The sequence below is a fragment of the Heliangelus exortis genome, chromosome 7 (genome assembly GCF_036169615.1).
Source record: "Heliangelus exortis chromosome 7, bHelExo1.hap1, whole genome shotgun sequence".
Classification (NCBI taxonomy): domain Eukaryota; kingdom Metazoa; phylum Chordata; class Aves; order Apodiformes; family Trochilidae; genus Heliangelus; species Heliangelus exortis.
The window spans coordinates 32,937,840-32,952,893 of NC_092428.1; the positions used below are offsets into that span (position 1 = coordinate 32,937,840).

General features: G+C 44.3%; 1 protein-coding gene across 2 annotated transcripts in view; it reads left to right on the plus strand.

The window, feature by feature from the left end:
• The window catches only part of DOCK1 (dedicator of cytokinesis 1), a 277,133-nt gene extending 275,644 nt beyond the window's left edge, over nucleotides 1-1,489 (plus strand). For both annotated transcript variants that reach the window (XM_071749684.1, XM_071749683.1), the window contains exon 52: nucleotides 143-1,489. In XM_071749684.1, the coding sequence (XP_071605785.1) occupies nucleotides 143-238 (96 nt within the window). In that variant the 3' untranslated portion in view covers nucleotides 239-1,489. The remainder of the gene's footprint in view (nucleotides 1-142) is intronic.
• The last annotated feature ends 13,565 nt before the right edge of the window (nucleotides 1,490-15,054 follow it).

Below are 15,054 nucleotides of genomic sequence, written 5' to 3' on the forward strand. Positions count from 1 at the left end.
GGAGCAGATTCTGCAGAGAGAGCTTTCAGGAACCAGAGGGCTGCAGACCTCCCCACCCTCTCTCCTGGTTATATGTGCACTACTTAATGTGTAAAAAAAATCACATTACTGACTTGGTCTCTTCAAAACTGGTTTCTTCCAGCACCTGCCACCTCCCCTGCCCAGCAAGACTCCCCCTCCTCCACCTCCAAAGACAACTCGGAAGCAAACGTCTGTTGATTCTGGGATTGTCCAATGAAGAAGGAATCCGTTTCTTTTCCAAAGATCAAGCTGTAACAATTCATTTCCCTAAGTATTTTATGGTATATGATGTTTACCTCGTTCAGGAGTGCAGTATCTAACATTTAGTGCAATGACTCTTAACTCCCATTCCCAGCCCTGTGTCGGACACTACATCACCCCTGCTCCTGGGGTTATTCCCTCCTGGAACTTGGAAGAAATCTGGATTTCTGCTTGTGGCCAGGGGGTGTTCATCAGCTGACAGTCCCCTCTCCCTTAAACCTTCTCCCTGCTTCTTCTGAATAACTTCAGGCACGTGGGTAGCTGTGGAGATGAGACTTGAGAGCTGAATATTTTGTACCTCAAGCGTTTGGGTAGCTGTGGAGCTTGAAACCAGCTGAGTATTTTGTACCTAATCTCAGTGTACATAGGAATCAGTGGTGATGTTCACACTGAATTTGGGGCACGTTGCAGGAGGCTTCACAGGAAGGAGAAGCTGCTGTAGGAGTTCCCCAAATAATGGTTCTGCCCAGGGCCAAAAAAAAAAAAAAAAAAAAAAAATCGGATGGGGCTTATTTCTTTTTAATTGATTGGCCCTGCAAATGATCTGATTGCTAAGGGGGGTTGTAAAATGTGGTTGGTGATCAGGCATTTCCATTCTCCTGGGGTTGGCCACTCTTCTGGGTGTCAGGCCATGGGGTGGTGATCACAGGAAGCTTTTCAGATGCCAGCAGGCACTAAGGTATAGGAAGAGGAACAGGAGGCAGAGAGGAGACTCCTGGTCATTCTGAAGCTGGCAGCTGAGTAGGAGAATGGGAAGAGCTGCTTCTTTTCTTCTGAAATGTGTAATATTTCATGTGGATTAGGATGAACTGAATGGAATCACTTTGTCCTTGTGCCATCATTCTGTACAGAGTTTGTATATATGATGGTTTTTAGAATGTTTTAATTTTTATTGTGCCTGCTTTTCATGTAATAATGCATTAATGTACCTGCAAAGAATGCCTTACGTATTTTTAATTTCCTAATTGCTGCAAATGTAAAAAAAAAAAAAACCACATTTTTTTTTCCCTGATATTAGGCTCTGAGAAATATCAGACAATGATGGGGTGGGGTGTTGGGAGGGAGGAAGGAAACTAACTTTATACTCTTGTGGTTTTTTACTGTCATCACACTTTCATTTTTTTACTATCTACAATCTTTTTACTCTTATGATAGATTGTTTTTAAATATACCACTGACTCAAAAAAATAAAATATTATTTTAAAAAGTTGTCTAAGAATATTAATACGTTTTCTTGCTCTTTTTCAGTTCCAGGAACTGTTGCACTCTGTAGAGAGCTACATAGACTCTTACTTTCTTTTTTTCTAACCAGTTTTGAGGGAGCCCCTGATAGAACCGTGGCCTTTCGTAGTACTGCTATGCTTGTCCCTGCCAGGTATGTAGTAAGTACTGAGACAAAACACACGTCAGCAACTAGAAAAATCCATCTTTGTGTGCTGTCAATATTGCTAATGATAGGTTACTTATCAACAAGTTCTGAGTTGCCTCTTGCTGAACACTTGAGGAGGCAGATGGGATGCAGGCAATATCTTCTGTTGCTGGTAGCTGCTGAACGATGCAAGTAGCAGGCAGAAGCATGAGATCCACAGCAGTAAAACAATAATGTTGTTATTAAGGCAGGAAGATGGCCCTTCTCATCAAAAGTGGCTCAGATTGTCAATTATATTCTCATCATTTTGCATCCAGCCCTCAGGTTGCTTTGGCTCCAACCCGGGCGAGATAACATCAGCTGCCAGGGGGGCTCAGAACTCCCTGTTAAATATTGTCCTACAATCCCCTCTTTGTTTGGTTATTAGTGTAATCTCCCTTCAAGAGGAACAAGCTGGCAAGGTTTCTTAGCAGCAGTCGATCAGATACTCTTCCTGTCAACGATCAATAATGTATTAAAACTTTAATTCTCTAAGTCTTGCATTTAATTGAGAAGTCCTTTAGAGACCTCTCCGGTTACCCTGCAGGAGATTGTGCTGGGCTGCTGGGGAGTTTCCCTCTTTTCTGTTCCATTTCCTTTCCAAAGGAGAGGAGGAGGCTTTGACGTGGACCTTTTAACTGGCTGCTTGTGAACTGTTTTTGCTGATAATCTGTTTGTTTTCACACATCCTTAGCAAATTCCTGCAAGCGTGATAATTCCACCCTGCAAGACTCCTCAGCCACGAGCTGCACTCTCAGATGGGTCTGGGAGTACAAACGCTCACTCTCATTCATGTCTGTGTTTTACAAATACACAGTCTGGGACTGGGAATTGAAAAGCAGACTCTCAGATTCACTTCCAGACTCAAATTGTCACTGTTTTTACAAGCCAGCAGCTTCTAAGCTGTAACTCGCGTGAAACCCAGCCAGGAAGAATCATTGCCCTCCTCCAAGTGTTGTAAAAACCCACTGCAGCAAATGGAGGAGCTCATTCTGCAGCAGTCCCTGGGCACTGAGCAGTCCTGTGAAGGCTTTTAGTTCTCCTGAGGTATTCACCCCCTTCCTGGGTTACTCCACTGGTGCTGGATCCCAGCATCCCGACCCCACCGGAATTTCTCCCGACTTTGTAAGCAGCGAAGCTGAGCAGCTGCAGGAGAGCTCCCTGCCAGGCAAGGCAGGAGGAAGATTGCTGGTTTATTTTAACCAAAATGGTATCATTTCTACTTATTCATGCCCTGACAAAGGCCGTGGCACGTGTGTGCCCCAGCGATGTGTCTGGGGTAGCTTGCACTCACGTGGAGGACACGAGGTGCCTGCTGTGAAGTCCGTGTCCCATCTCCAGCTTTATTCCAAGGTTGGTGAGCACATGCTGGGCTGTTGGAAGTGTCCCTGGGTTCCTCTGGGGTTTGGTGGTGGTGATGGTGACCTCGTGTTTCTGTTGTCTGCCCTACTTCTGTGGGAATTAACGGGGCAGTGTGTGTTCCACCTCTGTTGTCTCCCCACCTGGTGTGGATGCTGCACAGTTCCTGTCCTGCTCTTCGTTTTCCCACCACCATCCCCTCATGGCCTCAGTGAGGCTTTTCCCTCCTCCCAGTGTGATTTTTGCAGCACAGGTTTCCCCACAAGAAGAAATGGAGAGGTGACAAGTTTCTAGATGGTTTCAGAAAGCAGCATTTCAATGGCCAGTAATTATTCCTTCTGGAAAGTCAGCTTGAATTGACTTACTGGAAGTCAGCTGAGAGTGCCAATAGCTTGGGAGTGAGAGGGAGATTTTTTCACATCAATTCCCATCAGTCCCATGCAAAACCACAAAAGATTTATTGGGCAGTGGTTGATTTTTAATCAGGATCCTTTTCCATGGGGAGGCCAATGCAAAGGTCAGTTCTTAAACCCTGCTCTGTAATTGACATTTAAGATTACTGAAATGTTGCTAATGATGCCATGAATTCTGAATGTAGAAACATTTTTTAACTTCAGTTTTGTCCAAACTTAGATACTTTTTCTACCGTGGATGTCTGTGATGTGTGATTTTGCAGGGAAAAATAGGTTTTGCAATGTATATATATATTTTTATGCCATACAAATAAGAGAATTATGTGAAGGTACATATGTGTATGCATGCACACACATATAAACCCATGGCTCTTAATGTAAAATATCTCATTTCATTGACTAGTTGAGGTGTTCCTCCCTCTTGCTTGACATCTGACATCTTACCTGTCAGTTCTTGGGACATCACTGGGCACCATCCTATTCCAGAAGCTCAGTGTGGTGGTGTTGCTGCCAGTTGTCCCATAATGAATGTTCACAGCCACCTAAATTTAGTGGAGGTTCTTTGGGTAAAATAGTCATTTCTTGTGTATGTATTTGACTCAATCAAGTGAAGTAAGCAGGGATTTTTTTTTTTTTTACAAAGGTTCTAACAGGTTGGCTGGTTAAACATGTGGAGAGCAGCTTTAAACAAGGGATGGTGTAGTGGGAGCTGTCACCTTCTGACATGGCAGTTGCCATCCTGCACTGGGCTTTGGAGTGGTTTTTGGCAAAACCAAAGCATTTTACTCCAGGCTGAAAGCAAAGGGAGAAACTGAGTGTTTTTTTGGACCTGTTATGTTTACACATGATGCTGCTGCTCATTGCCTGGAGCTGTCAGCAGTGGGGAAATGGGTTGCCCTTCCCATTGCTCTGTCTGTAAACACCAGATGCCCTTGTACACCACCTCCTAATTTCCTTTTCTCAGGTGTTTTTTTTTTACCCTTAAAGTGCAGGAGACCCAGGTACTGCAGTTACCTTCCTCTTTATCAAACTATTTCTCATAAAAAGGCTTTCAGGCTGGGTCCCATCATGTGCTGTGTCCTCACTATGAGCAGTTCCTCCTTGCTTGCCCCCATCTTCTTTTGGGGGACTCAAATCTCATCACATAAAGAACCTTGGAGCCTCTTAATTGTCCTCATTACCAGCAGTAACCACACCTTTCCAAACCAGGAGGTGTAGGTGCCCAACAGATGCTTGAAATAAGCTGGTTCTGCTTTTGGGGAAATCCATGGCCTTCTGCCAGCTTGCCCCAGAGGGGAATTTATGGGATCAGCACCACTTGAGGGAGTTCCTCCCAAAGAGAAAGCAAAGACACAAGTAAAATGCCCCTGTTTTGCAAGAGATAAGGCAGATTTTGTGTCTGCTCCTGTTGCTGCCTTTCCTTCCAGGGTTGGTATTTATTCCCTGGCCTTGTTATTATTCCCTCCCCTTATTCCTTCTTTATTCCCTAGGGCCACCCTTACATTTCCTTGGTGCTGTAATCCTGATGTAAATTTTCTTCCTCCATCATTCCTGGGAGCAATGATGGATCACTGCCCTGAGGGTGGAGAACCCAGAAAATGAATGACAAAACCTATCTCTGCTTAAAAAAAATTTAAAAAATTAAAATTATATATATTTAGCAGAATATTTACCAGCCCGTGGAAACAAACAGGTACCTGGGCACCATTTCAGAGCAGTTTGACACATGTGAATGGCAGATGACTTGTGTGGAAGTGTAACAGCTTGAGAGGTAAAACAGCCCCACCAGCTCTGTCTAGGCAAAACACTTCTTAGCACAGCATAAATTATGCAATTTAAAATGCTTATTAAGATTTAATTTAACGTTACGAACATTGCTCTGGGAAGCAAGTTCTTGTAAGCAAGAGAAGGAGCCATCCCAGACTGCAGGAAGTTCATTTAAGCTGTAATTATTGCTTCTCTGAAAATTATATGTGTTTTTCCTGCATTTTTTATAGCATGTGCTCAAGATCTATCAGAGAAAACATCCAAATAAATAAACGATGAATTAAAAAATTTCAAATGGAAAATGCCATTTTACCAGATGGGACCTACTTATCTACTACTTACTACTGTTACTACCAGTAGTTATCTACTATTACTACAAGAGGCCTGTCCTGAGCTGGTTTTTAAGATGAAGCTGAGATCTCTCAGTAATGTCTCAGTCTACTGGTTATAAACTTCCTTTCATGAGTTTATTACCTTGGCAAATCTATTTGCTGTTGTTGTTCCTCCATGCAATTTGTTATTGTTAACTTGTTCCTCGGGGAAAAAATAGTGGAAAAAGTCTAGAAATAGATTTTATTTTTTTTTTTAAGAGTTCAGTTGGTGTGTTTAATTCCTGGCCTCATGGTCTAAATGGAGGTGAGCAGAGGCTGTGAAGGTTTTCCCATGCTTCTGTGCTGGATCATCCTTCCATGTCTGGAGCAGGCACTCAGGAGCATGAGGACATCTACACCCCCTGGGAGGAGGTGAGCACTTTGGAAACTTGTGTCAGAGCATCAGGAGATAAATTCATGTTTGATTTTGTTGCTCCAGGGGGCTCTCACTCTGGTGGCAGAAAAGGAAAATTATTTTCCTTTCTTGAGTGAGGTTTTCTGGGGATGTGGTGTCTTGTCTGTTGTCCAAGGAGTTAATCCAATGCCCGGGCTACAAGGAAGTATAAAAAAAATAGTGAATTTTGGTTTAGTTTTAAAAGCCAGCTTTGGGTGATGATGAGCCATTTCTTTATGTTGATCCCTCTCAATTCTTGATGCTTTTTATCCTGTTATTGATAAGGCTTTGATTGAACAATTTGGCTTTGTTGGAAACCACCTTGCATGAAGATCTCAAGGGGATTTTCATCCTGTCCTGTGGACAGGAGGGGCCAGAGCTGTGCCAGCCTCCAGCAGTGTTATCTAACACAGAGTTACCCAGGTTCAGGGGGATGCTTTCCTTCCCCCTGGGCCATTTTAGTACCATAAAAAAAAAATAAACAGACCCACAAAATTCTTTTCATGGAACTTATTTTTCTCCAGCACTCCTTGTTTCTGGCTGACAGCAAGGATTAACTGGTGGTACCAGCTAATTGGAAGTGACCAGTGACCACAAAGCCCCATGTGGGAGCAAGAGCCTGGCTGCTTCTGTTTTGAAAAACACTGATGTTTGCATTTAAGATGCTCATTTATTCTTTTCCTCTTCTTTTTCCTTCCCCCTCCTCCTTGATTTCTGTTATTTAATGAGGGAAATGTTTCAAAAAAGGAACAACTCCGAGGTGTCCTTTGTAAAAATAAGGATGTGCAGTTTGGAGGCTTTGCTCTGGTTATGCCCTGGCTGGGAGCTTGATGGTGTTGGGGTCACTGAGCTGTCAGTGCCTGGCTCTGCCCAGGTCTTGATCCCTCTGGGCCCATCTTGCTCCAAAAAAAAAGGCTGAGCACACAGTGTGGTCCCGTGCTGGAGCCTCCATCAGCTTTGGGAATGGCTCATCCCAGCTTGGGCACAGCCCAGAAGCCATGAGGACCATCCCAGGGGAGATGTGGGGCTTCAGGGATTGGATTTTTTTGTTTTTCTTGGCAAAAAGTTGGTGTAGTTGTGGGGGCAGAGGCTCAGGGGGAACCTGAGACCACCTGGAGGTGGTTTATGTGGTGTATGCAGTGTCCAGTGATGCTCACATGACTCTGCACTGAAAAGAACAAATCAGGACACCCCTTGCATTTTAATTTTCCTGATAAGAAAAAGGGAAAGGGAAGCAAGCCAAGTGCTTACCTGTTTTGATTGGTCTGTATATATTCTATAGTAAAAAAAAAAAAAAAAAAAAAGGTAAAGTGCATGATATCTTTCTTGATACTTTACACTCCATCTTACCTCGTCTCACTCTCACATAACTGGTCCTCAGACCTTGCTCTTGATGCTGGATGCAGCAAAGTGCTGCCTGGATGATGAGCATGTGAAGCTCTTGGCCTCCTGAAGGCAGGGGGAGTTTTTCATCACTTTGGAATTCTTAAAACTGCAGTTTAGCTCAATTTTTGGTTGTTGGAGACCGTCCCGCGTGGAGCTGTGGGACATTCAGCCCTTCTCAAACCGGGTCCTTTCCTTAGTTCAGGCCCAAAACCTCCCTGCTTTGGGCACCTCCTTTTTTCTCTCCTTCTCCACCTGGACCACCCAGAGTGGGAGAACATCCCCCTGACCCGTGGGGCTGAATCACTGGGGACATAAGTGGAGGTGACACTTTCCTTCTCTGCCATTTCACATCCCCCTCCTTGCTCTGGAGCTGCTCTCTGGTTGTTGTGACTTTTCCTGTCTCTTTTCAGCTCCATCAAGGCTTTTAGTCCCATCAGCCTTCACATTCTCAAGGCAGAGCTCTCCATCTGCCTCCCTGCAGCACAGAGAAGCTGGCAATAGAGTAATGTATGGATAAGGGAGATTTAAAAGTGTTTTCACTCAAATGGGTTTGATTTTATCATCCCAGGTGACCTCCTCTTCCCAACGCTGCCTCTTATCAAGTGCTTTGTAGCTATTAAAGAGAAATGGGATTCAACCATTCTGACCAAGCTAAGGGGAAAACTCTGGATTTTGAGTATTTTCGGGCTGGTTCTAAGCATTAGAGCTTTTTTTTTTTCCTTGGCTTTTTTATTTACAGGGAAGTATTTGTTTGCTACTACCCTGACAAAAGGGCAACGCCAACTTAGCCTTAAAATTCTGAACCCGAAGTAGATCAAGCTGGCAATTTCTCTTTTAACTTTCAATTTGTCAGGCTCGATTATTCTCAATACAGTTTGACATTTCTGGGTTAAAAAGACATCAATTACCTTTTGAAATTGCCCTCTCTGCTCTAGGAGTAGCTCTGTTTCTGCTGACTTTGGAAGTTCCTTGTGCAGAGGGGATATTTTGGAGGCAGGGGGTGTCCCCAAAATGCTGCTTTACAACCACTGGGTTGCACTGGAGTGGCTGCCTTGGTGATGGTTTGGTGGCAACCATGCCTTAGTCCTTCTTGTTAGGCATTTTAGGTTTCTTCAGAATTTTCTGTCTTCCCCATTGCAGTGTGACCCTTCCAAAGATTTTTGGTTTGGTTTATTCTTTGTTTGGCTTTTTTTTTTCCCTTTAAAAAAAAAAAAAAAAAAAAAAAAAAAAAAAAAAAAAAAAGATAAAGGAAAATAAGGGAGAACAGGAACAGAATGGGGTTCCTGTGCCTAAAAATGGCTTCATTAATCCCCCTTCACTTCTCTGTGGGTCTAGGTAGGTAACAGAGGCAAAACTCCAGATTTTTTTGGTAAGAAGTAATTAATTGAAGAGGTTTGAGGAAAAGCCAGAAGTTCTCATCTACCCCCGTGTCATTTGTTCAATAATGTCACCTGTATCAAAAGCCAAATCAGGTTTTTGTGCAGATTTTCAGTGGCAGGGGGTGAACTGATACAAGAGATGTGGCAATCTCATTTAGAACTTGAAAATAGAGAATGCGACTGCAAAGCAAATATTGTGACCCAACAACAGGACTGTCCTAGATTTTCATGTCTTGTTTTGAGATTTTATGACAGCCTTCTTGCCCCAGGGGACAACATAATCACTTCCCAGCTCACTGATATGCTTTCTTTGAGCAGCTGTACTAAATGGCTTTTTATCCCTCCTGCATGTAAGAGCTTTTCTTTATTTGTCAGCCACAAAGAGGAAACCCATCTCAGGGTGGCTTGAATGGCATTTATTTTAATTTTGAATGTAAATTCCCTTGGAAAACTAGCAACCTTTTCACCCTCTCACCACCCACATTTCTTCATTGATGCTGCTGGGTTTCTGCCTTTCATTAGCCCTGGGGAGCATCACCAGAGCTGCCTCTGTTCTCACGTTTGCCAAGAACACTTCTGAGTGGCTGCACCAGAGGGGCACCACGTGCTAAAGGGACTGGTGGCACCAGGAGAGGTGTTGAGAGGCTGCAGGACCTCCCAGCATCGTGTCAGGTCCTGCAGGGAGCATTTTGGGTGCTACTGGTGAGGATACAGGAGGTACACGTGGATGGGGTGGGCTGTGTCTGCATCTTCCTATTTGCACGTGTCTGCAAGGAAGATAAATGGGCATTGCTCTGATTTTGCCAGTTCAGTCATAGTTGGAAGGCCTGGAAGTCAGTGTTTAAGTAACAGAAAATGTTGGGTTTGTCCTGAAAAGTGCTTTCAGTGTCTCAGTGTTGGGTGGTATTAAAGAGCTTGGTTACACAGCTGGGCTGCAGGGAGGTGATGTTGCTGCTCTGACTCTCCCTGTGAACCCTGCTCTTCCAGCAGCACTCTTTGTGCTCACCTCCCCTGGAGCCAGCTTCCTTTTCCTTTGGTTTTCAGGCAGCTTTGCCCACAGTTGGGTTCCCCCAGGTCCTCTCTGCCCTGTGCTGGGCTGGTGGGGAGAGGATCGGACTCGGCCGACGCTTGGGATCCCGGTTCCGGAGGGCCCAGAAAGTCCAGTGCTGCCCAGCCCAGCTCTGACATCTCTGGGAGGTGACCCAGTGGGATGATGTCCCAGCAAGATGTCCCTTTTTCTCCTTGTCCCAGCCAGCCTTGCCTCTTCCTCCTCTCCTTTCTGGATGGGGGATTTGGTGTTTCCCCAAACACTCCCCTGTGTCCCCCCAGCACCCTGAGAGCCTTGGCCAGGGGTTGGGAATGAGCTTGGAGTTGTCTCACCTGCCTCTTGCCAAGTGTTTCCTACATCTGTCAGCAAGGAGAGACTTTGGTGTCTCAACATTTCAGTTTTCTATTGCCTGGAATAAAAGAGGAGCTTCACATGCCCCTGACCAGCACAGTATTTTCTCCTTTTTTCTTGACGCGGCGATGAAATGCGTTAAAAAAAAAAAAAATTTAAAATAAGTTGTAAAAATATGCTCATGATTTTGGGGGGGAAAAAAACTCCTGCAATTAATATTTATTAGCCATTAAATGAATATTTAATTTGCACTAACAAGAATACATATATATATATATTTATTTTTTTTAACAAACCTCACATTTTTGCTTTCATTCAGCAGAACTCCGAGTGGGGAGTTTCACCAGTACAGACAGAGCACTGCTCTGGCAGCCCCTTTGCTGCAGATGAATGTCAGTGATCCTTACAGGCTGAAAAAAAAAATAGACCCTCTGTTATAGTACCAGAAAAATAATTAAAACAAAGAGATGGGAAAGTATATTGTTGATAATCTCAGCCTTTTGGTTTTTGTTATGATCTGTTGTTTCCTCTCTATGGTCTTAGTGGATCAGCTTGTCTTATAGTAATTAAATCTCTCATAATTTATCTGAATTTCTGACTGTCAAGACAGAAATTAGGAGAGGAGGTGTAGCTGTTATTTTTCATCTTATTCTCTTTCTGTTTTTTTCTCCTCAGTGTCTTCTTTTTAGGAAATGCATTGCTGTGTGCTTTCCTAGGAAGTTTAAATGTGTTTTAATTTTAAGCTATTTCTATATACTGTGCCTTGAGTAGTTATTAGTAGTACTCATTTCAAATCTTCAAACTGTCTCTTAAATGGAACACAAAAAATTAAAATGCTTTCTCCGTGGCCTTCTCCTGCAGGGCAGCATCAAACCTGACAATGATCTTTGCTCCTGGAAGAGCAAATTTAAAGGAATATCTAAAGAGCTTCAAAAAAGCCATAAGCCAAAAAAAATGCTTTTCTTTAGCTACATGAAAATAATCCTTTTTTTTTTTTTTTTTTAGTTTTCCAAGGGTACTCACTTATTTATTAGGAAGGATTCAGAGAGCAGGGAGTTGTTATATGTAAATAAGTAGCTAGTGGTGCAGATGAGCTGTTTTTAACAGAACTGAATGCTTTAAAACCCTTCATCCAACAGAACAAAATTTTTCCCTCTTCCACGTTTTCCCCTTGGACCTTTAGAGAAACAAATCTCACCTGGTTTAGGTAATGAAGCAGCTCTGAGCAATTGTCATGGCTCAGGCTGCATCCCCAAAGCTTGGTCCTTATTCACCACCCAGCCATGTCTGTCTGGAAGTCAAATGGTTATAAAATGACAATAAATAGTTATAAAATGACAATAAGTATTTATAAAATGACAATAAATAGTTATAAAATGACAATAAGTATTTATAAAATGACAAAAAATGGTCATAAATGTGCTGTTAAACCATAGTAATCTAAGTTTATTTCATACTGCTTTGGTTTTGGGGTTTTTTCTTGGGTTTTTTTTTTTGGCTTTCCCAGGCTGTTGGTACATATGAACTCTTCTCATTTTGCTTTTGGTGTTGTCTTGTGTTGCTGGAAATGTCAGAGCCCTGGGAACTGATGGTGCTGTCACAGTTCACCACCCACAATTTGGAGGAGCCACTCGTGCAATCTCTGCTCTGTACCCCGGGTCAGACTCCCCCTTCCTGCTTCAGCTCTGCAGGGCTGCAGCAACAAGAGGTTTTCCCATTAATCTCAGTGGGAAAAGATTTTTCCCACTGGCTCAGAGCTCTCTTGCACAGATAAATTCTTGGGTGCATTAACTGCTCATGGACCTCACGGATCCACCTGCCCCAGGGCTGCAAAAACTCCACTTCTGGGTCTGAAAACCAACTGGCAGCATCCTAACTGTTGGATTCCAGAACCATCACTGATGCCACCTGAAATCCTCACTTTTTTCCACCAGCTTGAGACTGATGGTTTTAAAGATGCTTCATTGGTCCCAGAGTGTCCCAGCAGTAGCACCCACACCCAAGGAGCTGCAGACATGGGCCTAGAGGAAGCAAAATAATCCATGCCAGGAAGAAGATGGTTTGCTCAGCCTAAACACAGTTGGAAATTACTGTTTGCATCTGGATTCCCATGGCTGGCCAGCAGCACTGTGCATCCCAGTGAAACCCCCCAGCAGCACTGGTGGGACCAAGCAGGGTTGGCTCCAGGACCCTTTGTCCCTTCACTGAAGGATTTTGGTGTCAAATCCAGAACATGAGACCCATCCTGTCCTGAGAGAGCTGGGATGAAGGCAACGAAGACAATGGCCTGGGCACTGCAGCTGATTGCAGAGGGAAAGCTCAGAATGAAAAATAAAAGAAGGAAGAATTGGAGTTTTCCATCCCGTGCCTGTTTGTTGTGGCTTTGGACCAGATTGATGCCCTGGGAAAAATAGGGAGTTATGGGAAAGCATTTTCCAGCTGGGGAAAAAAATGGCTTGAGAGTTTTAAAGCAAAGATGCTGCAGCAAAAAAAAGGTGAACTGGCCTGGAGGAGAGCTGCTGGAGAGGGAAGGAGAAGTGATGGGTCCAGGATTCAAGGAGAGTTTAGAAGGTTTGTGGAGTGCAGAAATCCATTTGTTAAAAAAAAAAAAAAAAAAAAAAAAAAAAAAAAAAAAAGAGAAAGAAATTTTGAGTGACTGGGCTTCTTCCTTGGTGTCTGACATCTGGAGGAAGAAGATTTATCTCTTCAGTGAGATTTAGTTCCTTTTCTGTCTCCATCCATGATGTCCCATGGCATTTCACTCATTGCTGCTGAGAAATGTCTCCCAGGAAGGCAGCTGCTGTCACACAGACACGAGCTACGTGGGTTTGCTGTGACCTTTGGTGAAAGCTGGCAGGAAAAGGACCATTATCCACAGTTGTCTGGTGTTAAAAACAGTCCTCTTGAAACTGCAGAACAATTATCATTATGGTCAGTGTTCATGCAGTGCTCCGTTTCAGGGGACACCATTTTTATGACAGGTCCTTTCTCTGGCATTTTGTTGACAGGAATGGCTTGAGTTATCCTCTAAAAAGAAAAAAAAATGTACAGCAAGTGGGTACAGCTACTTACACTTTTTCTTTTAATGTGAAGTGCAGCTTGGTCCTCCCAGACTGGGATTCCAAAGCACTTTGCTTTGAGGTCCTGAGTAGCAGCAGTCCCAGGAGAAGACTTGGGACATTTGGACCTGAACTCATTCTCCCTCCTACAAACCAACACATCCTTGGTCATTAATTGCAACCAAAAAATGGGGATTAGTTTGCCCTGATACCCCCTTTGCCATCAACACCATTGCTTCATCATTTCTGTCCTGGTTGTTCTCTCCACCTCTCAGAAGTTGATACTGGGAGAGTTGAAACCTTGAGTTGCCTTCTCTGCCTCCTTCCCCCACCTCTTCCTTCTGTGAACTGACTTGGGAGCTGCCTACAGACAGCAAAAAAACCTTTCAGCACTTCAGACACATCCCTGGCCCCACAGCAAAGAGCTGGAAATAGTTCCCAGGTCCTGGGAAGCCTCGTGTTGCAGAAATGTCTCCTTTGTGTCCATGGGCTTCTGCCTCACCAACTTCCCTGCTGATGGGTTGGGAAAGAAGGAAGACCCAGGTAGCCAAGAAGGCCAATGGCATCCTGGGCTGGCTCAGGAACAGCGTGGCCAGCAGGTCCAGGGAAGGGATTCTGCCCCTGTGCTCAGCCCTGGGGAGGCCACAGCTTGAGTCCTGTGTCCAGTTCTGGGCCCCTCAGCTCAGGAAGGAGATTGAGGTGCTGGAGCAGGTCCAAAGGAGGCAGCTGGGCTGGGGAAGGGACTGGAGCACAGATCCTATGAGGAGAGGCTGAGGGAGCTGGGGGTGTTGAGGCTGGAGAAGAGGAGGCTCAGGGGAGACCTCATCACTCTACAACTCCCTGAAAGGAGGTTGGAGCCAGGGGGGGGTTGGGCAGATATCAGTGGGACAAGAGGGCATGGACTAAAGAATTTTTTCCTAATATCCAACCTAAACCTCCCCTGGCAGAGCTTCAGCTCTGCCAGGGGAGGTTTAGGTTGGATATTAGGAAAGAATTCTTTGCAGAGAGGGTGCTCAGCCATTGGAATGGGCTGCCCAGGGAAGGGGTGGATTCTCCATCCCTGGAGATATTTCAAAAGAGCCTGGATGTGGCACTCAGTGCCATGGGCTGGGAACCACGGGGGGAGTGGAGCAAGGGTTGGACTTGATGAGCTCTGAGGTCCCTTCCAACCCAGCCCATTCTATGATTCTATGAAAGCACTTGGCAAAGTAATTAAAAGTTGTGAGCACTTGATGAGTGCCATCACAGGCACTGTGGGAAATGTCTCCCTTTTTCCTGCCCTTTTAGAATAATTGGTGTTGTTGTTACTGCTGTATTTTGAAATCTCTATTTTTTATTTTTTTTTTTTTTTTCATTCTCAGCCCCACGCTCAGGCTGTTGAGAATGGGAAGTGAATGTTTTAAAGGATGTCACTGCCACAAGCTTTGCCCCAGTTTGGCACAAGGTGCCCTTTCCTTCTCATCCAAGTGGGTTTGCCTGCAATGGTGTTTTTCCTAATGGATTTTCTCTTTGTAGTTATTGCTCTGCAGTCAGCTGATAGGTAGTGAAAGTCCAGATTGCTGCCACCACAGCTGAAATCCTACAATTTCCCATCATCACCAAACAGCCAACATCACCTCAAAAAAGCCATGAGCTCCCAGCCATACTCCTGCCTCAGAAGCTGTCTGTGATCTGTTCCAGGAGAAATCTGGAGAAAGGCTGAAAAACTTTCCAAGGTGAGCAGCTGAATATGGATTTTCTAGCTGAAATCTGTGTCAGGAAACATGTTTGGGGCCAAGAGGCTTGAGAGGGGGATGGGGATGGTCAGCACCTGCTTGTGCAGACAAATTGAGTCCTT